At 37.4% G+C, this 22,658-nt stretch overlaps 1 protein-coding gene across 3 annotated transcripts in view; it reads left to right on the top strand.

Annotated features, from left to right (window-relative positions):
* The window catches only part of dock8 (dedicator of cytokinesis 8), a 77,254-nt gene that overhangs the window by 37,816 nt on the left and 16,780 nt on the right, over positions 1–22,658 (top strand). For all 3 annotated transcript variants that reach the window (XM_015396014.1, XM_015396033.1, XM_015396024.1), the window contains 28 exons: positions 1,001–1,150; positions 1,309–1,389; positions 1,575–1,737; positions 3,170–3,306; positions 3,577–3,670; positions 4,073–4,235; positions 4,858–4,975; positions 5,073–5,143; positions 5,491–5,635; positions 5,744–5,845; positions 7,085–7,180; positions 7,254–7,488; positions 7,575–7,739; positions 7,832–8,010; positions 8,374–8,466; positions 9,405–9,500; positions 10,186–10,335; positions 10,623–10,736; positions 10,868–11,023; positions 11,560–11,693; positions 12,665–12,828; positions 13,144–13,295; positions 14,634–14,816; positions 15,008–15,134; positions 15,438–15,522; positions 15,616–15,712; positions 19,285–19,419; positions 19,635–19,787. In XM_015396014.1, coding sequence (XP_015251500.1) covers positions 1,001–1,150; positions 1,309–1,389; positions 1,575–1,737; positions 3,170–3,306; positions 3,577–3,670; positions 4,073–4,235; positions 4,858–4,975; positions 5,073–5,143; positions 5,491–5,635; positions 5,744–5,845; positions 7,085–7,180; positions 7,254–7,488; positions 7,575–7,739; positions 7,832–8,010; positions 8,374–8,466; positions 9,405–9,500; positions 10,186–10,335; positions 10,623–10,736; positions 10,868–11,023; positions 11,560–11,693; positions 12,665–12,828; positions 13,144–13,295; positions 14,634–14,816; positions 15,008–15,134; positions 15,438–15,522; positions 15,616–15,712; positions 19,285–19,419; positions 19,635–19,787 — 3,738 coding nt within the window. The remainder of the gene's footprint in view (positions 1–1,000; positions 1,151–1,308; positions 1,390–1,574; positions 1,738–3,169; positions 3,307–3,576; positions 3,671–4,072; positions 4,236–4,857; positions 4,976–5,072; positions 5,144–5,490; positions 5,636–5,743; positions 5,846–7,084; positions 7,181–7,253; positions 7,489–7,574; positions 7,740–7,831; positions 8,011–8,373; positions 8,467–9,404; positions 9,501–10,185; positions 10,336–10,622; positions 10,737–10,867; positions 11,024–11,559; positions 11,694–12,664; positions 12,829–13,143; positions 13,296–14,633; positions 14,817–15,007; positions 15,135–15,437; positions 15,523–15,615; positions 15,713–19,284; positions 19,420–19,634; positions 19,788–22,658) is intronic.

The raw sequence follows: 22,658 nt of genomic DNA, 5'->3' as shown, positions 1-22,658 counted from the left end.
AAAATGAAGCACATCCAAAGGACCTATCAGGAACCCTGTCTGGTCGAGCCCATATCATCATTAGAATTTCTATTAAGTATTATGTCTTCAGTACAGGGGCCATAGCAGGGGCCAGGATATGACCTACAGGGGCACTGGCCCCCGTTGGTCCCTGTCTAGATCCGGCCATGTTGATGAGTGATGACACCGTGGCGAGGGGGGGATAAGCATCTCCCTGAAATGAGTTTTTGGAACTGGGGATGTCTGTAATCTGCAAATGATGCTTGAATTATTACCTGCCCGCTCTCACTCGCATTAAAAAAACACCACTGCGCATTCTAAAATCCGGGATAATTTATCCGACTTGCGGGCATGTACAATTATCAATATCAGGGAGACTCCCGTAACTTCCGGGAGACTTGGGATGTCTGCCTTTAACCTGATACCATAAAATAAAATAAGTCACATCCTATTTTGCTTTGACAGACTGGATCGTTGTCCTACTGCTTCACAATAATGAAGCCACTTTGTTTCAGTTGAAACACATTAAAGATGTGGTAACATAACCTGACAACATTCAATGGGTGTGATTAAGTTTGCAATGAAGCAGAAAAAGACATTGCATCTGCCTGAAATGTTATGGTGGGGCTTAGTTTAAAAAAAATAGTGTGATGACATACTAATCTGAGTGTTTTAGTGTGTGTGCTTTTCTAGTCAGTGCAGCAGAGGCCTTGTGGCTTGTACAGAGTGATTGATGGAGGTTAAAATCCCTGCAGTGAATATGATCACATGACACACAGCGGGTTCATCCACATAAGGACATACTGTATTCTGTCTGCCTGCAGGCTGTTTTAAGAGGGAGAAGAGAAACCGTAGAGTGCATAGTCAGCTATGCTTTTCAATCCATCTTTTGATTCTGCTTTCATTTACATTACCTTCTTTGAAGTGGTGCATTTATCCAGCCTTTGTAGGACTGTTGTTTCTGAAATATGGTCATTGTTTCATTCTTTATATCTTTCAGATATCAGAGAACTTCTACTGTGATCTCAACTCAGAGCAGTTTAGAAACTTTTTGAAACCTCACACTCCACGTGTGGATCCCTCCACCCTGGCTAGATCTGGCATCTTCTCCATCACCTATCCTTCCCCTGATATATACCTGGTCATCAAGGTAAGGAGAAGTTTTTCTCCTTAAATAATGGTGTAAAAAAGACCAAAAACATTAAAGATCCCTGATTTTAAATGAATTGTTTAACTGAAGATATAAAGTCCACCCTGCAGTTCACTGGTTTGTGAAACTTACTTGTGTTCTTCCTGTCTGTGTTTCAGATTGAGAAGGTTCTCCAGCAAGGAGAGATCGGTGACTGTGCCGACCCATATTTAACAATGAGGGAGAGTGACTCTACAAAGGTAAAGTAGCAGAGAGATTTGTTTGGTGTGTCAACTGGTTAGCTTCACAGAAATATGCTGGTCCCGTGACATTTCACTCCTTTCTTCCCTTAATGATACCAATGCTTTCTGTGGGTTCAATGTTTGGCTGTAAATGGAAAAGTAATGAGTTATGGATTTCTTTTGCTGTTTTTTTTTTCTTATAGAACAAGGACAAACTAGAGAAACTGAAAGGCCACGCCGAGGCCTTCTGCCACAGGCTGGGCCGCTATCGCATGCCGTTTGCTTGGGCAACTGTTAACATCATGGAAGTCATCTCTACTGCTACTTTTGAGCGTGATGTCACAGACTCTGATAGCCTAAAAGGAGGTGTGTTTGTCATTGAGATGAGAAAAATAAAGTTTTGAAGATATACCAGTCAACACAGATTGTATTTTATTCTGAAGGAGACTTGGAAAAACATTATTAAATTAAATAACTTTATTCAATTATTATAATAATTAATTAATGATTATAATTAAATATAATGAATTGATAATAAACAGCTTACAACAGTAAAATGAACATTACCATTTTAAACTGCAGCATTGATCATAATGTAAACAGTATAGGAGAAAAGGAAAACCAATAAAAATAGTGGTTCAAAAGGCAATTAATATGGAAAGTTTCACAAATATGGTGCAAAATGCAGTATAACATTGAGTTGTAACCTATTTAAAAGGATTATAAAAGTTCAGCATGTTGGTGTTAAAAAATAATGTTGCAAATGGGATGCAGAGTCCAGTTCCTGCAGTGGATACTGCGAAGCCTCTTTCCAGAGTGCAGCAGAGAGAACAGTCCATTGTGGGGGTGTAAGGGGTCACATCATAGCTTTGAGCTAACATATTTAATACCTCCTTCACTTTATGTTGTCCAGGTTTCTTTATCAGTTTCACACAAGTGACAATGTGGTCATTCATAATTGATTGTAATTCTTTGGTAAGTTATTTACCTAGTGTCAGCCGTTTAGCTAATTGTTCTTAGGTTGTCACCTATTTATATACTGCTATATTACATTACATTTACTTTTCTTCATATATTCAAGTACATTTAATTTAGATAAGCTTTGTTTTAGTGACTATCTGTTACAAGATTTCTGTTTTGTGTCCAGTTAACACTGATTCTCCCTTTAGCTTGGGAGATGATTTACAGAGAGAGAGAGACGCTGCAAACGAAACACGTCTTCTAAAGAAGGTTGCCAGTCAAGGATATGAGGAAAAAAGCTCCTCAACTTGAAAGGAATAAAAATAAAAAAAATAAAAATTTAGAAAGAACAAATAAAAGTTCCCATAGACTATGTTAAAGCCTCATCTGAAAAATAGACTCTTTTGGAAAATATATCTGCAGAAATAAAATCAACTTTTAAATTTTCCCCAGCCAATTACCAGGTTACTGATTTATTTTTGCAAAGGAACATAAGTATATATATATATATATATATATATATATATAGTTTTTTGTTTATAGCAAAGAACACTCTGATCCAGTAGACACAAGAAAACTTTAGCAGTTGCCCATGTTGCTGTAATTTGGCTTTTGTGGATAAATTGGCAAAATGTTTTCTAGATAAGCTCAAAATATTACCGAGTTCACATTTTAACCATCTGTGAAAGATAGCATTATCTTCAGTAATGGCATCACAAACTGATATGAAGAGAAACATATCCATCTACACCTGCAAATACTGGTCCTTATGCATAAATATTTGAATTAATATTATTTCATGTAACCTTTTTATATTCTTTATTTGCTTTACCTGAAGGTAAATCCAGCAGCATGGATCGGAGAGCGCAGCTTCCCAGGAGGAACTCGGAGCGTTTCTGTAACATGGAAGAAGCATGTTATAATGTTCACACCTTCAAACCTGCTACTATTACTATCACCACGATCTTCAAACAGGTTAGACAGACACCCCCTTCCAAACAAAACAAAAATCAAACGTTAAAAAGAAAAAAAACTACTGAGATAGAGGATGTAACAAAGACGAGGGCGTGTTCCTGCTTGCCTTTGTCCCTCTGTGGAAAGAGAAATGGGGAAAATACCTCTACCTCTGCTAATGTTTCTGCCCATTTATTCAACTTTTTTAAATCAGCGTTATTTCACACCTTCTCAATCTAGGCATTCATGTACATCAATAAAAATAGGATATTGTGCTTGTTTATGTTTCAGGAGGGGGATCGTCTAAGTGATGAAGATTTGTTGAAATTCTTGGCTGATATTAAGAAAACCTCAACGCCTCAGAGAAGAATCAAGACCATACCAGGTTTTTTCTAATTGCATTCAAACAATTTCTGCATTACTTTCATCTTCTTTCTTAACCATCTATTTTCAAAGCTCAGTAGTTTTTGTCTGGTCACTCCGATTTTGAAACATGCTTCTTCATATATATTATTATTACGCTTGGATATAAAATCCTGCTTTAAAATCTTTCTCCCTATTTCTTTGCCACATTTGGTGACATGGTATCAAATGGGCCTAAAATGTTTATCTTAAAAGGAGATATTGATCTAATTTGATACAAAGCCAGAAAAGGTATTTCACTGAGCGTAACATTGTTTGTTTTCTCTTATCAGTTTGTGTCTATATCTGGACCAAGATAAAAAAAAAAAAAAAAAAAACTACAGATTCAGTATATATTTACCAATTAAAATTTATTTTTCTTCAGGTTGCATTAAACTGGACATGTCTCCAGTCCACGACACGCCACAGGCCTGTCTCTCCACAGAGCTCATCCCGCTCATACCTGTGGCTGAGAAAAATGTCCGCCCTGTCAAAGAGGTTCTTGAGTTTCCCTCCAGTGAGGTTTATGTCCCTCACAACATTTACAGGTGTGTTGAGCAGCTGCTCCATATTATAAATTCAAAATATATATTTATAAACATATGTAAATTGATATACAGTAGAAGGGAAAATGGCTTTGGTAGGACTTCAATGCTTGCAGATGTGAAAACTGAGCAGTGATTGATGGTATGATTCTCAAACAGGGTGTTTGCTCTTGCAGAGATTCTTTCTCATAAATGCCTCAGGCAGATAAGAAAGTAAAGTTTTTTTCATCTTTAAACAAACATATTTAAACTCTGGCGTTTGCTGCTATGATACCTTGCCTGTGTTTACTTTTACTTCACAATACATTGTGAGCATGAAGAAATGTTCAAAGAAGCAATCTTTACCAATCAGATTTCAGAATCATCTGATTTCAACATTTGAACATTAATTCAAGTGAGCTTTGACTTTTTATCAGTCTAATATAAGTATTTTATAAATATGCTTTTTTTTTTCTTGTAGTTCATTATCTGATTAGTTTTCTCTGAAGTTTACCTTACTGCCACTTAGCTAGGTTATATCTGGAACAACAGTGTCATCTAGTGGATTGTTTTCTAATTGCACTTTTTGATTTTTACAAAGGAAAAACATCTGATCTCTCCATCATTTCCCCTTTTTTTCCTGTAGGAACCTGCTGTTTGTCTATCCCCAGAGACTCAACTTTGTCAACAGGCTCACTTCAGCTAGAAATATCACCATCAAAATCCAGTTTATGAGTGGAGAGGACCCGAGCAGCGTTCTTCCTGTGAGTACAGCTGATCAAAACAATCCTTAAAAAGACCAAATTTCATCTAATGTCTTTTGTTTTCAATCATTTTTATAATGCTAATGTTTGTCTTTAGGTTATTTTTGGGAAATCCAGTGGTCCTGAGATGTTACAAGAAGTTTACACCCCTATTACATATCATAACAAGCAAGTACACATTACTGTTCTCAGCACAATGTGTTAAAATATCAGTTTAATTTATAAGGAAAGTGCAAGAAAAATGTCAACATTTCTAAGAGAAAAAAAAAACAGATTTGTTACTCTTTAAATTTATTTTTGCATAACATCATATTTTCTCCTTTAAATTATCTCTTTTAATTTCATCATTTACAACAGCTCAGCTTTAAAAATGTTTTATATGCATTAATAATTTCCCATCAGTTCAGTCTTCCTTGTCACACTCAATCAGTTGATTTTTGTCATATTCACACTCTTCATTGTCATGTCTCTTCTTTTTATTTGTCTGTTTTTGTTTACTTGTTTACTCATCTCAGGTCTCCAGACTTCTATGAGGAAGTGAAGCTTTCTCTTCCAGCCCGTTTAACAGAGAGGCATCACTTGCTCTTTACTTTCTACCACATCAGCTGCCAACAGAAACAGAACCAGAGCGGCAGCTGTGAGACCCTCATTGGATATTCTGTGAGATTTTATTTGTCATCCATAAAACCACTCCCTTCAGACTTTAACATTTTTAAAACCTGTGTAACTGAGCTGACCAAATGAATATGTTGTGTCCCTCTGGTGTAGTGGCTGCCGATACTAAACTGTGACCGCCTGCAGACGGGGCAGTTTTGTCTGCCAATCGTTTTGGAGCGACTGCCTGTCAACTATTCTCTACACACTCCTGAGGTACGAACATTTTAAGTGACCAACACCATAAGGAACATAATGATTAAGTGAAGGAAAAAGGCTACATGGTCTTCAATGTTTTTTATTACTAGAAATCTTTGGTTTCTGCAGCGCAAGTGCAATAACCCAAGTCAACTACTGTGTAGTCTTTCTTTAACTTTCTACTGTGCAGATTTTTTACGGTATGTCTAAGGGAAACATATTCCAGGACATTACAACTTTTTTATTTTTTATGCTTTTTTGTGCTATATACACTATTTTTTATATTGTCTGTCTTTTTTTTATAGATATATCTTTAAGGGCATCTTGCTTTGACTCTTTGTACCCTATTTAACCTACTGCAGACTTTGGCCCAAAATATCAGCTGGCCGATGTATTGACCTATCTCTACTCTGATTTTATTTCTACCCACCATCTAGAGGCTGGAAACGTTTTCATTTTTTCTGCTCAAAAAACTTTAAGCAGTTGATTAAATAGAAAGTAAAAGAACAACTGTCTGAAAAAATCTGTTTCATTTAAGTCTGGACGTTGCATCTAGAGATGGATAATAATGAATTAATTATTCTATTTCAGAAAGTCTAGTAAAATTACAAATTTAACACATTCAAACAGTATGTAAAATTAATGAAGGAAAAGTGGTATATAGGCATGAAACTCATTGAATCATAGGCCTTCTCCTTCCTATAGTCATTAGACCAGCCATCTTCTCCATTCCTACTTATGACTGAAGTTTCCTCTTTTACTGGAAGGGAAATATCTGTCTTTTGGAGCCTCCAGCAGCTTTTCTCTCTGGATTACCATGTAATTAGTTCCCATTAACCCTAATCAGCTTAGGTGTTCCTACTGAAGAAAGCAGTCCCCACAGCATGGTGCTGCCTCCATCATGTTTGACAGTAGCGATGATGTTCCTAGGTTCGTCGGCAGCATTTGGTTCCAACACCGCCCAAAAGTCTGGAAAAACCTTGTGTTGCTCATTTTCTAGTTGTACCGTTCTCTTTGGATTTTTGGACGATGGATTCAATTATGAGATTCTCAAAGTTTGGGTTATTGTTTTCTAGCCCTAAAGGCATGAAAGAGGATTCTGTGGTGGAAGATATGTCCGAAAGCTGTTTGTGTATTTTTGAATTGTGCTCATGTGTTAGTGCCCCCTCCTTCCCAAAAGTTTTCTATGAACGCCTCCCCTCTCTTTTGAGAGGATCAAATATTTGGAGGACTGAAGTTATATGTTGTTTCTTGTAGAAACTTCCACCCCAGGTTCCTCCTGTGAAGTGGATGGAGAGTCACAAAGGACTCTTCAACCTTGAGATCCAAGCTGTCTCTTCTGTTCACCCTCAGGTGATTAAGAATAAAAGAAAATTATTTTATAACAACCCTTCCCACCGTAACACTTGTCCACTATCTGCATCAGGATAACCACCTGGAACGTTTCTTCACGCTGTGTCACGCACTGGAAGGTGGAACTACGTTCCCTGTACGGATCAGGGATGAGAAGATTCCTGAGAACAAACTGGAGCACGAGCTGAAGCTCAGCATCATATCTCTGTCCTCCTCAAACCTAGAGCCTCTGGTGCTCTTCCTGCACCGGGTCCTGGATAAACTCTTCACGCTCATCATGCAGCCCATGGTCATTGCTGGTCAAACTGGTAAGGCAACATATACTTTTGTTTGCCTTTTCAGATTTCAAACTTCTAACCATGTTTATTTGTGCACACGTGTCCCTTACTTTTAGCCAATCTGGCCCAGATAGCATTTGAATCAGTGGTGTCCATTGTCAACAGTCTACATAACAGCCAAGAGCTGTACAGAGACCAGTTGGGAAGGAATATCCTGTTAGCAGCTTACCTTTACTGGGTGTTTCGTCTTCCTGATCCTCCCCGGGACATGCAGAATTCAGGTAATGTTCTAATTATCATTAAGAACGTATTTCCAGGCACAATCTGCAGGATGAGGATTTATATTTCTTTTTTTTTCTTTCTTTGTGCTCAGGCTCAGCAGGTTCAGCTCCTTCATCAGACAGTCGTTACATGACAATAGGTCCTGCTACGGCAGCCAGAGTCGGCTGCATGCTCCTCCAGTCCAGAGTCCGTAGCAGCAGCAACCCTGACATTCCTGCTCAGCAAGCCTCTGAAGAAGATGTAGAGATCAAAGATATCCTTTCTGCCAAGGTAATTTGGAATAAGACCAAGCAAATCCAAATTAGGAGATTATAGAAAACATTAAATAACCTAACTATTGGCTAGGTATAAACAAACATGGAATAGGATGTTAAACTAAAGCTAATTGTTTTCATTCACTTTATAAAGGGAAGCATAATATTTCTTTCCCTAAAAAAAAACCCTATAAAGCAATTGCATAATTAGCTTGTCTTCCCAGATTGTTTTAAGAAGTAGTATTCTTTGATAATTCTGGTATTAATCAAACAGAAATGTTCTTGACAAACCTGATAGATCTGAAATGGCACAGGTTCGATCTGATTTATATTGATAATGAAATCATCCATGATGGTTGATGGAACGTTTTCTCTGCAGGGTCATAACTACCCGGGGAGCCGCGTGTCCACCTACGTGGAGGCAGGCAACTATCAGAACTCAGGAGGGAGCACCAGACCCTCCAACAGAAAGGTATTTCTAAAGAGAACAGACTATAAAATGTAATCTAGTGTGATATACATGTTTCTCTTCCATACAGCTGGTTTTATTTTCTGAAAAATAAACAGAGAACTTTTCTGAATGAGAGCAGACCAACAGGATGCAGTGCCATGTTCAAAAAGCAGCTACTGTTTATCTTTATATCTATTTTTCTATTTATTTTGTGTAACTATTATTAACAGCTTTATAGAAACAAAGCACTTTGGTCCTTGTTTGGGCAAGCTGACAGACTTTAATTCTTCTTCTATGAAATTACAATTCTCCTATTGCCTAATGTCTTAACGAAACAAAAAAAAAAATAGATGTATTTTCATTTTTGAGTTCTTGATTTGAATAGAGTTCCTGTGCCGTCTGAAGATGCACAGTAACTGATTTAAATATCTCGCTGGCCTAGAAAAGTATGGAAACGTATGGAACCATGTTTCCATAAGACAAAACGTGGAAGAGTTGTCATCATTTAAAAAGTAAAGGTGACTAAGATGTGATTTAACGAGATTGCATTAATCTAATTTTTGTTCTTTATTCTAGTCTCCAGTTTGAATGTCAGCTTGCACATTGTCTCTGCTTTCATCAGTCTTTCATCAAGTCAGTCTGTAGTCCGGTCTAAAGTCCAGTAAAATAAACACTATTATGGCGCCACGCTATAGACTAGGAGCATTTTTTCCTCAGTACTTAAAGGTAAAAATACTGATGTTTTGAAGAGCACCAAGATATAAACGCCAACAAGAGGGACCTTTTACTTTCCTCTCTTAGCCACAAGGTGGAAGTATAACACAGCGCAGTGGGATCAGTCAGAGTTCAGTCAACACTGAGCCCTGTTAATGATCATTCTTAAATTTCATTTAGATCGAAAGTTAAACGGATGCTGTATTTTTTTTTTAGTAAAATTTTTGTATGTTTCTTTCTTACAGCAATTTCATGAGGAGCTTGCTTTGCAGATGGTCGTCAGCACTGGCGTCTGCAGAGAAAACGCTTACAAATATGCCTGGTTCTTCTTTGAGTTGTTGGTCAGTGGCAATTTTTACACGCTTTTCATGGCTCCATATTTGAGATAACATGTAAGACTGAGATAAAATGTGAAATCTCGATTTTTTTATTAACATTGATGGTAAATGGATAATAGTAATAAATAAACAAATAATATTTCAAACTTTCTTGAGTTATTTAGTTCTGTAGGAACTCTCCTTTGTTTGAAATTTTAACAATATCTTTCACTGAGCAGACATTTTATGGTAGAATTTAAGATCTAGCCAGGTAAAACTAATATAGAATATTTTATATATATATATATATATATATATATATATATATATATATAAAATGTAAAACCTTTTTTTTTAATCATATCAATCATATTTTGTTGTAATGGCCCTGATCACGTAGGTTGGTGTGTGGTTAATTGTGCTTTTATCAGTGCCTAGAAATGGGTTTACTGTACCTAAGATGCCATTTATGCAAAATTCACCACTGATAAAAAGAGAGTTAAAACCCTCTTATCTATCAAATATTTGTATTATCTTTGCCATAGTTAGCGTTCTTTAATTCTTAGAAATGGCAAAGTAAATATGTAATAATGTGTTGTTTTTTTAAATCAGGTTGTTCAAACCAGCTTCCTTGTTTTCTGGCTTTATTTTTTATTTTTCTTCATGTTTTTCTAATCTTATTATTTTATTCTGTGTGTTTTTTATTCAGGTGAAAAGCATGGCTCAGCATGTGTCTCAGCTAGACAGGTACAGTGTCCCTCGGCGGAACCGCTTTTCTGACAGATTCAAAGATGACATCACCACTATCGTCTCCGTGGTCACAGCAGAGATTTGCACCATCCTTGTCAAACAACAGAAGGTGATGAAAACATTAATAAGACATTAAACAGCTGAGCGAATTCAAGAAACTGATCCGCTTAGCTCGAGTCGCCAACATGTTCAGCAGAGGAACCCCTCTACAGCCTCTGCTCTTCTAAGCGGGCTGTTTCAGTGCTAATATTGCCTGTGTCCTCTAAACAACAGGGAGGTGGAAGTGCTAATTAAATTTGTCTCTGTGGTAACAAAAGCTCAGCTTGCTCAGCTAGATCCTTGGTGAGATCCGGTCAGTGCAGCTTACTGATTGCTGTTTGTTGACTGTTGTTTCAGGAGCTAGAGCAAGCAGAGAAAATCAACATCAGTCTGGCCTTCTTCCTCTATGACCTGATGTCCCTCATGGACCGAGGGTTTGTCTTCCAGCTTGTGAGAAACTACTGCAACCAGGTGAATTGGTACTCACACAAGAGCAGAAGTATTTCAGGCAATTTTTATTTTTAACAAAAACATTTTTCGTATAATAAAAAAGCAAAAATTGATATTGACCATTCCTGTTTTCTTTCTTTTCTTGCTGAAAGATGTCAGCTAAGAGTATTTCAATACCGACTCTGATCAGCATGCGCCTGGAGTTCCTTCGAATCCTCTGCAGCCACGAGCACTACCTCAACCTGAGCCTCTTCTTCAGCAGCCCAGCCTCTGCCCCCGCCTCTCCCTGTCCGTCAATCTCCTCACAGGTCTGCCCTCTCAAATGCACATGTTTGCATCAGTAACTTAAGCAACCTAATTCACTGGGGTCCTAAAAGAAATCAGGTTTTACAAGCTTTATTTCTGCATAACACTGTATGGTCGTGAGTATCAAATAAAAAAACTCAACAGGTACATTTAAAAAAAAATTACAATATTACTGGACATTTCCTTTATTTAGTAAATCAGTTCACTGAGGGGGCACTGATGTTTTTAGCCCTTATTTCTGTAAATTGTGACGGTTTTCCTGACAAAATCAATGAAAATTGGACATTTAAGATAATATTACATGAGACCTTTGAAAATTTTTAATATAAAAAAAATTATTATGGACCCATGGGTGAAATATGAAAAAGAAAAACTAGACAACAAAAGACCATTACAAATATCAACATTAATGCCAAAACTACTTAAAGAGCAGGTAATTTAAAGAGCAAGTTTAAAAGGAAATAAGACAGTACCCAAAAATCTGGTTCTAGCTTCTGTGCCTTTGTTTATTATTTAATTTGGATTTTTTTTTTTCCAGAGTTCCGGCTCCTACCAGGAACAGCAGAGGATCTTGGCTCTGTTTGATCTTTCTCAGGAATTCAAGCAACAGCATTACCTCACCGGTCTGCTCTTAACAGAACTGAGTGCTGCACTTGACATGGAATCAGAGGGGTACGGAAGAGCTGTGTCAAATTATTTGCATTTGCTCTCTTTTATTTTATTCTATTTAAAACCCTCTCTATCTTCAACAAATGATGATATACCGTATTTCCCTCTTGTCACATTACAACCAAAAACTTCAATGCAACCTACCTGATAGACCAACTCAGGGTATAGCACAATTATGATTAAGCCAAACTTCAACTGTCTGGCCAACATGCATACAGTAACTGTAGGTGGCAAAAACAAAAGCAAACAAACTCTGCACTCGTCTTTGAAGGCCTCCTTCTCCTTACCAAGCACGGTAATGGCACCTTAATGGTGTGGGAAAACCTTTTTTTTTTTTTTTTTTTTAAAGAAGGGAACAGAAATGAATAGGGTTGAAATTAGGAAAATCATAAAAGAAAAGCTGCATGAGGATGAAAACACTTAAATCTGGGATGTAGGTTGATCTTCTAACAAGACAATGACCCTAAACATGAAGAGCTATAGTGGAATTGGTTAGTTTCAAGACTTCATGTTATGGTATGGCTGAATCATTCCTGAATTCACTTTCATTAAAAAATGAATGAAAAGACGTGAAAATTAACATTCACAGATATTATTCATCTGTTCTACTAAGCTTGAGCTTTTTAGCTAAGAAGATTAGTAGATTTACTTTCTGGGTGTCTAAATCTGGTAGAAATGTGTTATAGTCTATATTATTGCAATGGAAATGCATACCACAGTTCTTTCCATTTTCATCTTTAAAATAAACAGTAAACCATTATTATCTGTTCTCTTCACAGTTATTACACTTTATTATTATTTATTAATATCATGATATTATTATTATTATTATTATTATTATCATGATAGAATAAAATACCTGTCACCTTTTTTGGCTGTTCTGAGGAAATGTGATAAGGGTCAAGAAGCAGGACTTTTTTGCAAAGCTTGGATTGAATCACATTAATTGACTGTTTTTTTTTTTCTGTTTGCAGGGGAAAGGTTCAAAGAAAGGCAATCAATGCAATTTACAGCTTGCTGTGTTCCCATGATCTTGATGAGCGTTGTGTTAAAACTGAGGTCAGAGCCAAGGTGGCTGCTCTCTACCTCCCCCTGGTGGGGATTATTATAGACTCAACAAACTACCTTGATTTCACAGGTATGTGGGAAAGTATAATCTCATGGGTCAGTCTTTGGAGTAAATAAAAAGAATTACACCTAAGTGTTTGTGATATAGAGGCTGTGGTGCTTACTATTAATGAGGTCTAACGAGGTTCAAGGTTAATGGGATGCCTTTAATCAGCAATAAACGACAATGAAGTAACTTTGTTTTTATATATAAATGTGGCCATCAATCTTTTTCCAACCTGATATGAATGTGTTCACTCTTACGTCTGTTTTACCTCTGATTAAGACGCAGCTGTTTAAATCTTAAAGCTGTAGCTCCTCTCTGCTTCTTGTTTGTCTCATTAAGTTTCTGACACACGAGCCAGCAAAAACAAGACCAGCGAAACCGAGGATGACCTTGAAAACGTGCCACCTATCAATCAGTCTGTTGCCATGGCGATTGCCGGGAATCCCTTCAACACGTTGGGGCGTAACGTTCTCATCTCCATGGCCTCCCTGGTAAAGTTGATCCCTTTTAATTTTTGAATGAGAATGGCCGTTGTAGAGCGTTGAATTGTTTTAAAACTTCTGAAAGGTTCTGTTCTTTGAGCGTTTTGGTTCCCAACAGGTGAGCTGCACTGATGCTGATTGATTAGCTGTCAGAACCACACACACTCTTCATCCATCCCGCAAAAAGAAAAAGGAGGAAAAAAAACTCACACGCTCATTCACATAAACACGCACATCTGTGGGAGATGGTTTATGGCCAGGCATTGCCGACATAAGTGAACAGGGCCGTCCTCCCTGACAAACACATCCATCAAGCTGTGGCTGCAACAACAGCAGCACAGGCACCAAAACTGAGCACCGCCATTCTCTTCCGCTCCAGAACATGAATCAGTCCCCTCGGTATGTTGTTGCGATAAATGTTGTTGTGGAAATAGCAGGTTTTTTATGCAAACGAGCCATTGGTCTGGTAGTCGTCAGAAACCCGAGGAGCGGCAGCCCAAGCTCTTGTTCCTTGTGTACAGACAGCTCGCCTTCAAACAGAATATTCATGAATCGTTTAGTCATTGCAGGAGAAATGGAAATGCACATTTTCATATAAACAATGGCATGTTTTCTGTTCACACGCAATGGTGTTTAATGTCTGTTCTGGTGAGCGTTAGTTCTGTCCTGCTCTAGACAAAAACAGACCTGGGTAACTAGGTTGTAGGTGGGACACTTAGGGCAGTGGGAGCCTAATGGCTACATTTATCAAAAGTGCCACGCAATGAAGCTGCAGTAGTCATCCAAAGCAGTGATTCATCATCACATGAATGAAGCTAAATTAATCTGCAGTAGATTAAAGGCCTGTTGAGATGGGGAGGAACCATGCATCCTGAAACCAGAATGAAAGCGATGGCCACTCACTTCCCAGCTGGTTTAAAGAAGCTCATGGTTAATATACTGTTTGATGCACATGATGATATATCTCAGTTCAGCCCTCTTAAATGAAGACTGTTACATGATTTTGTTCTAGTTTACATATTTAAAAGGATTCATAAAATCTTGAGCCAGCTTTACAAGGCCATAATATATTGGGATTATACAGATTAAAAGGTTTAAAATAATATTGCATGATTCAGTGTAATTTGTGAGTCGAACTCGACTGGGACACATGCATGCTGCTGCAGAAATGCAGCAGTCTCATAGAAAACAATTCTTTGGTTGTAGGTTTTAAGAAAACAAATGAATAACATTTTTGATTTAAGACATTGTCAACCTGTTATGATAGCAAAGATTATCACTCTAAGTTGTATTTGATCTTTTTTTTTTCTTGGAAATTTCTTGAGTCTGTCTTCCTTCTGTTCCCAGCAAGGTAAATCTGTTGCCACCTTGGCTGCAGACACCAGTCGCCACCTGCTGGTTTGTTTCCTCTGGGTAATGAAGAACGCCGACCGCAACCTTATCCAACGCTGGACCGTGGATATGCCTCCTTCCCAACTCAATAAACTGCTGGAACTCCTCACTATATGTGTGTCCTGCTTTGAGTACAGGGTCAGTTGTGGATCCTTTTGTTTATTAATTGGGCAGATTTGAAATTTTTTCTTTCGTGCAAAAATATGAGGAACTAGTAGCCAGTTGCATGTCATGTCTTGTTTAAGTTTGCATAGTTTTTGTTACAAATTGTTTGCAGTGTGTGTGTTGTGCTTTCAACCTGGGGATGTTGTCTTAATGTGGGTCTGCAGGGTAAGCAGAGCAGTGATAAAGTGAGCACACAGGCCTTACAGAAATCCCAGCAAGCTAAACTGCAGCTAGAGGAAGCCCTGCTGAGAGGAATGGGAGCCCGTGGAGAGATGATGAGACGGGTTGGAGGTAACGCATATGCTGTCATTTTGTGCTTTTGTTTTGAGGAATAAAACATTGAATTGCTTTTCCTACCATAATAAAAAAAAAAAATGGCAGCTAGAAGCCTAAATTAGTTTCACACACACGCATCAAGGTTAAGTCAATGCTTTTACATTTTTCTAATGACTGAATAATCAACTAGTTTTATTTCAACTGCAAATAAGTCCTGCTTTGAACTCACTGCATCAATTCTATAAGAAAATTCTTTATCAGAAACAAATGTTATTCCATTTACACATCGATCATTAGCCCTATTTGAATCTCTGTCAGGAATGGACAGAACGGGTCAGAGAGAGAACCTGCGCTGGAGGAAAGACCTCACTCAGTGGAGGCAAACAAATGACAAGCATGATAAGTATGTTTACCTAATGAGATTGGCGCCTTTTTCTCACAGGCACTTTTGACTTTTTTTTGTCATTTTTGTGTAACCTTCACTGTTTTCCTGTAGGACAAAAGCAGAGTTGGACCAGGAGGCTCTGATCAGTGGGAATTTAGCCACAGAGGCAAACCTTATCGTCCTGGACCTTTTAGAGACCATAATACAGGTCAGAGAAATGTTGCTGTTTATAACCATATCTCAGACGGTCACTTAGTTTATCCCAAGTACAGAAATGCTGGCAAATTGATTCAAATACAAATACAGGAATTGTTTCTTTTGTGTCGAGATAACTGCTAATGCTGAGATACTGAATAATGAGTTCCCTAACCTAAACCAACATGAAGTAGTACTAGATGGAAAGCTTGATAAACGAAAGCAAACTCTGACCTAACAGATGGGTTTTAAGATTTAATCCCATCTTCAATTTCATAATTTAACCTCTAAGTCTAGGTTTTTCTAAACTGCAGTGATGCTATGAAAATATTTCTTAACATTGTTGGTCCTCTTAATTCAGCTTCTAATTTCTCAGCATGCGAAACTTCTTTTACCAAACGTTGAGAATTCCTTGTTTATATTTCCAGTGTCTCTACCTTTAATACAATATATGAAAAATCAACATTTACTTTAAAAAAAACTCCTTAGTTGCTAATTTGTTGATCAAACTTTGCAGCAGTGTTTGTTTCAGAAAGTTGGAAGAAGTATTAAAATACCAGGATCAGATTTAGGATTCAGAATTGTTCTTTTATTCAGCCTTTTAATTATGCAGTCTTAGATTATATCCCGTTTTACCTTTTTACATTTATCCTTAGTGTCAGTCCTATGTTTATAATGTGTAAGAGGTCCAAGTTATTTCTATGCTGTAAGAGAAGGTCATAGTTGATTGTTTCTAGCCTTTAAAAAAATTAAAACAAGGGGTAAAAACTTTTTTTATTGGATCAATAAAAAATATTATATTACCTTTGGTGAGACTGCTGCATGTCTTTATAAAACACAACAAAATTCGGAACTTCTAATATTTCACCATGACAAAAAAAAAAAAACAAGACGAATAGAAGCAAAAACAACAAAGCATAGCAAAAAAAAAAATGCATTATCTCTTTGTTGCACAAGCAAAATCAACTGTAATGTCTAATGTGACGTATTGCTATGCATGAATTTGGTTTGTCCACTATTTAAAACGTCCACTGTTTGTCCACTGTTTAAAACGACTGAACAAAAATAAATGTTTGAACATTTTGTCGGTCGTTACAGCCTGCAACATGAATATGATTATATCTCAACCACAAAAAAATAAGTGAGAAAAAAACTTAGTAAAGCAATTTTCTGTGTCAAGTACCTTTTGCTACCACAAAAGTAAAAACATTACTGTTTAGTTAAATGCATTCGCATGTTACATTTACATGCACACAATTAATTCCTGTGGGCGTCAGCTTTAGGGTTGATAGCTTCTTACCAGAACAAGCTGGGGTCATACTGCGGGTCAAATATCAAAGGAACCAGTAAGAACTGATGATGTTCCAACCTCTTGGATCAACATTATTTTTATCTGAATAATGTGCAAAGAAATGGGGAAAGGAGTAAAAAATCTGTTGTATAGGTAACCCATACAAATAGGCTTATGTTTTATAGTTGTTTTTCTTAGGAGAACAGTAAAGATTGCTTTAATATGTTTGGGAAAGAAAAACATGCTCATAGTAAGATTAGTTAATGAAAAACCCACATTTATATGGCGGGAGGTGGTTTATTTAGACAAAAATCTGAAATCAAAATTAATATAAACTTCTGTTAGAAAAAAGGGAAAATTAATCTGACTACTACAAAAAACAACTCGATATTTGCTTTCTTTTAACATCTATAATAATGTTACAATTATGATTTCCAAATAAACACAGACCGATATTTAGAGAAAAAAAGATTGCTTAGATTTCAGTTTAGAGCTTTGTCCTTCTTATGAAAAGGGAAATTGCAGCAGCTTTTCTGTTGGAGGAAACTGATAACTTTGACACTTTCTCTGACATCTCATTAAAAAGACTTTAATACACAGGATAACCTTGAACTGTTGTGACGGTATTCTCACCTTATTATTTTTTTAAACCTACATGTTTTGACTCGATGCCAGAAACTCACAATGCTCCCTCATTTCCCCTTTATAATGTCTGCTGACTTACATTTTCATTACATTCTAAATATGAGGCGATTTTGGGAAAACATGCTTCTGACATTTTCATCTCGAAATGAAATGCATAAAATAATTGTTTTATTTTTAAAAGTTTGCACAGAAACAATTAAATGCCAGATGTTTTGTTGTTTTTGTGGCACCTGGCAGAATGTTGTCTGTTAAATCCTTTTTTCCGCACTATCTGCCGCTCCTGCGGAGCCCTTCACAGTGCTTGCTTCACACCAGCTGTGTCTACAGTGTGGCCTGAGGGACATTTACTGTATGGCTCGTGGAAAGATTTTTGTTCCTCCCCCCCAAACTGCAATTCAATAATGGTACTATTTTGATGACCAGCACAGGCAGTTGATAAGGTGCAGCAGGCAATTTAAAAAGAAAGAGTGACCCATATCTTGTTCTTCGTGCAAAAAATAACCTCTGACAATTGACCTACTTTTTTGCTTTTATCAAAATATTCTGTGCTTAGTTTGTTGTTGGTTTTCTTGTCAGTTTTTTTTTTGTAAGATTATTTTTTTAAGGTTCTAGTGGCATTAAATTTGTTTATTTTTTTTATTAAGCAGGTACGTAATGGGATTAGAGAGGGGGAAGAGATGCAATAAAGGTCAACATGCCAGGACTTGAACCGGTGTCAGCCTCTGAACATGGTTCACGCGCCTTTTCCCTACCCCCTCCCTCTCCCTGCTTTATACACACCTGAAATTTCATAATAAAAAAAAGTACCACCATTTCTATAACAGGATAATGTTAAAGTTACACCAGAACAGATCAAGTCTGCAGTTGAGTTTAACCAAGACTTTTGAAAGCTTCCATATTCCAAAACCAACATTTTCCTGAAGACCGTGGTTGGTGTTTCATATATGCACTTCTGACTTGAAAAAATATTGTTTGTTTATTTACAGCAAAAAACCCATGGCAGAATATAAATAAAAATGTCTTAGAGCTTAAATAAAAAAATGAAAGTTAACTTAATCTGCTGTTACAGCCTCCAAAAGACAACCTGTTGCCTTCAGGAAAACTTCGGTTTAGGAACATGGAAGGCCGTGACATTTAAGTCCAAAAACCTTTTTATACCTTCCATCTTCTCACCAGACATTTGAACAACATCCAAAAACCATCTTCCCTACCCCTGCCGTGTGTTACTAATCTTCTAAATTAATGTGTGGGTCTAAAATTGGCCAAAGTAATCAAATCAATTCTAAATATAAAAATGATAGATCTTGGTTTCAAACTAACTTAAATATATTCTGTCTACAAAATAAAACTAAGCACAAACGTAAAAGGGGTTTGTGATTTACAACATTTTTACATGAATGGCCACAACAGATGATACCAAACTACAAAGAAAACTGAGGTTTATTAGGGGGATTTTCCTAGATTAATCCTCAAGTAATACAAACAAGAATAGATTACAGTTTCATTCACTCACCAAATGTTTTTATTTCACGTAGACATGGTTGGTGTATTGTTTTGCTTCCTTTCAGTGTTTGTAATTTTTTGCTTTCCACCCGCAGGTGTTTTTATACACATTATGTGACTAATTTCTCCGTCTGCTTTGTATGCAGGCGGTGCCTTTAAATGAATGCAAGGACAGTGTCGTCGGTGGCGTGCTGAAGGTGTTACTCCACTCTCTCACGTGCAACCAGAGCACCACTTTCCTCTGTCACACCTTCAGCACATTGAGAGCACTTGTCGTCAAGGTAGTTGCATTATCATACAAGTGTATGTGGGTGTGTATTGAAGAGACGCAGTGTGTGTTTGTGTGTGGGTTGGTATCATTGCACAGAAATCTAAGTGTAAATTAGGCGTTCTTATTTGTTTGTGTTGGTGGCAAACCACTGATGTAAACTGGGATTATCCTTGAATATAAGCACGCCGCCTTGTAGACTACATCTGATGGTTTGTTTGCATGCAGTTCGGAGACCTGTTGTTCGAGGAGGAGGCGGAGCAGTGTGCTGACCTGTGCCAGAAAGTGCTTCAGTACTGCAGCAGCCCTGTAGATGAGAACAGGAGCCAGGCCTGTGCCACCCTCTACCTCATCATGAGATACAGCTACAGTAACGCCAGCGTAAGTGAACACAAACACACCATGGCATCCTATAGGCTTTCTAAAAGCTACTTCTAAGGCGAGACGCTCCATGTCAACTTTTTCTCTGATAAACTAAATGTTTTATGTTCTAAATTTTAATTATTTTTTTATATACAATCCAAACCATTACACCTTTTAGTCAAATTTTCTATCAAGCACCAACATAAAATAGTGCATAATTTTGAGGAAGAGGGAAAATGAGAAATGATTTTTTAAAATATCTTTACAAGATAAAATTCTCGAAGTATGGCATGCTTTGGAAATTCTGGCCAGAAAACAACCACACAGCATGACGCTGCCATCACCATGTTTATTTAAGGGATGGTGTGTTCAGAGTGATGCTGCGTTATTCTGTCCAAACTTATCATTTGCCCTGTACTGTAAAAAAGTTATTGGGCTCATGTAACCAGAGCACCTTCCTCCACATGTTTGCTGTGTGGACATGTAACCATTGGATGGATATTCCTTACAGTTAAAATCACTCTGCTATTGAAACTGCAGACCAATATTATTAGTGTTTTTATCACCTCATTGCTTAGTCTGGCATTCAACTTTATATTAGAGCAGACATGCAGAAAACAGAAGTTTTATTCCTTAAGCAGCTGGTCAGCAGATTAATTACAGACCCCAGTAATGTACCGCATGCATCCCCATTTCTGTTTGCTCTTCTTAATGCTAAGCTATTCATGAGTAATGGCAGTTTATAATAAAGACTCCTGAAAAGAAATTGGACCAGAGTTCATTAGAGCTGCTCTTGGAGGTCCTAAGAGTCAGATGATGTGTTTTAAATGGATTGAGATGTATTTTAGAGAACCATAAACTAAGATAAAATTGTACACAGGCAGATTTTCTTTACTCCTCTGTCATTTAAATTTTTTTTTATTTAATGATATCAGAGTGAAAAGTGCAGGATACTAATTTACATCACATTTTGAAGTTATTTGTAAAAGATAAATGGATTTCCTTCTACTTATCCTGCATACTCTTGATGTTTTAGTCTATTAATTAAAATTGCAATGATATGAATAGAAGTGTAACATTACTAGTGTAATATTACAAGGACATGAAAATGTTGATATTTTTTTGTAAGGACTTGTAAATTATGTGCATGAGAATTCAGAATGACTCCCTGCTTCAGACCCATTGAAGCACCTAGTCGCTCCAATCTTTATCCTATCTCCTCTTCCTCTCCTCTCAGCTTTAATGTCTTTTCCATGTCTATTTTGAGCATCCAGGAGAAAGTTCCTGCTGAAGGATGTGTCTCTAAGCAGAGAGCAGAGAAATATGTCACTGACTGACTCCCCATGTTCTTACCCCTCTTTAACTAATGACGGCTGCCCCTTTGGGTGTGTGTGTGTGTGTCGGGATTGTATGCAGGTATTTGTTACCTTATGAGGACAGACTAAAGCCAATTTCCAAGGAATATGCCACCTTATAGGGACTTAGGTACTTAATCATTAGGTTAAAGATTATTGTTATAGTTAGGGTTAGGTTTAGAGTTCAAAATGAATAAAAGTCAATGAAAAGTTCCTGTAAGGAAGCAAGACGAAATGTGTGTGGCTATGTGTTTGTTACCTAGTGGGGACAATTTTCCAGGAATAAGCAACATTTTGGGGACTCGGAGGTACTAAGTACTCAGAGGTATAAAGACTGGTCCCCACAGAAAAACTTCTAGGGTTGGGGTTAAGTTTAGGGCCAAGGTGTGAATTGAGTTAAGGTTAGGTTTAGGTATGTGTTGGTAATGGTTAGGGCAAGGATTATGGTTAGGCCACAGAAATTAGTGGGCATGAAGGGAAGTCAATGCAAAGCCCCCACAAAGATAGTGTGACACAACATGTGGAGGTGTACCTGTCTAGCCCTCAGAGTGAGGACCATTTTTCCAATATAACCATCAGATTGAGGACCAGTTGTTGCAAAGTGAGGACATTTTGCTGGTCCTCACAAGCTATTTTGCTAATGGTTAGGTTTAGGGCTAAGGTGTCAATTGGGTTAGGGTTAGGGTGAGGTATGCTTTGGTAATGTTTAGTTTTAGGGTTAGGGCATAGAAAGGGTTGAAAATGACTGAAAATCAATGGGAGTCAACAGATGGTCCTCAATACATGTACCAGAACGAGTAGGTGTGTGCGAGGGTGTGTGTGTGTGGGTGTGTGTCTCGTTGAGGTTTTGGTATATCCATGTGTACGTATTTGTACCACATGGGGAAGAAAGAAGAGGAATTTCAAAGAGCCCTGAGAGGAGAAAATCCTGATGAAGATAGAGGAGTGTTTGTAACTGAAGTGAAGTTGCAATAGGAGGAAATGAGGAAAAACCGATCTTAAACGAGGACAGACTATAGGATGGAGTATCATCTTTCATTTTCTGCCCTGGTTCGATTACTGCTGTCGCAGTCGATATTTCCTGTGTTTACAATCTGTACGCTTTAATCAAAGTTGGACGCCTGTCTATGGAGCACACTTACACGCACAGACATACAGTATCTCCAATTTCTACAGAGCATTTTGCTCTCCCTGTGTCTCTGTGTACGTTTGTTTATACAGTGTATACAGAAGGAACTGTGATCTGAATTAACATAGCAGCCAAATGAGTCATCCATACAATATTTACTCTTTACCTCTTACTTTGTTTAGGATCTGGTCCTGTTTTTCGCCCATGTCTTGCTCTCAGGTTTTCACAGATACCTATTTCCTCATGTCTCATTTATTCTTAGCTTAACTGTAGATAATAGCAAAGAAGAAGAGAAAATACCAGAAACACACGTCCAGTTCAGGAAAAGGGATAATAATACTTGGAAAAAAAGAGGACCAGATGAAAGAAAATATAATAAAAACATAAAAAGGTTTTATGTGTTGA

The sequence above is a fragment of the Cyprinodon variegatus genome, unplaced genomic scaffold, assembly GCF_000732505.1.
Source record: "Cyprinodon variegatus isolate N-32 unplaced genomic scaffold, C_variegatus-1.0 Scaffold26, whole genome shotgun sequence".
Classification (NCBI taxonomy): Eukaryota; Metazoa; Chordata; class Actinopteri; order Cyprinodontiformes; family Cyprinodontidae; genus Cyprinodon; species Cyprinodon variegatus.
This window is presented reverse-complemented; position numbering and strand designations above follow the sequence as displayed.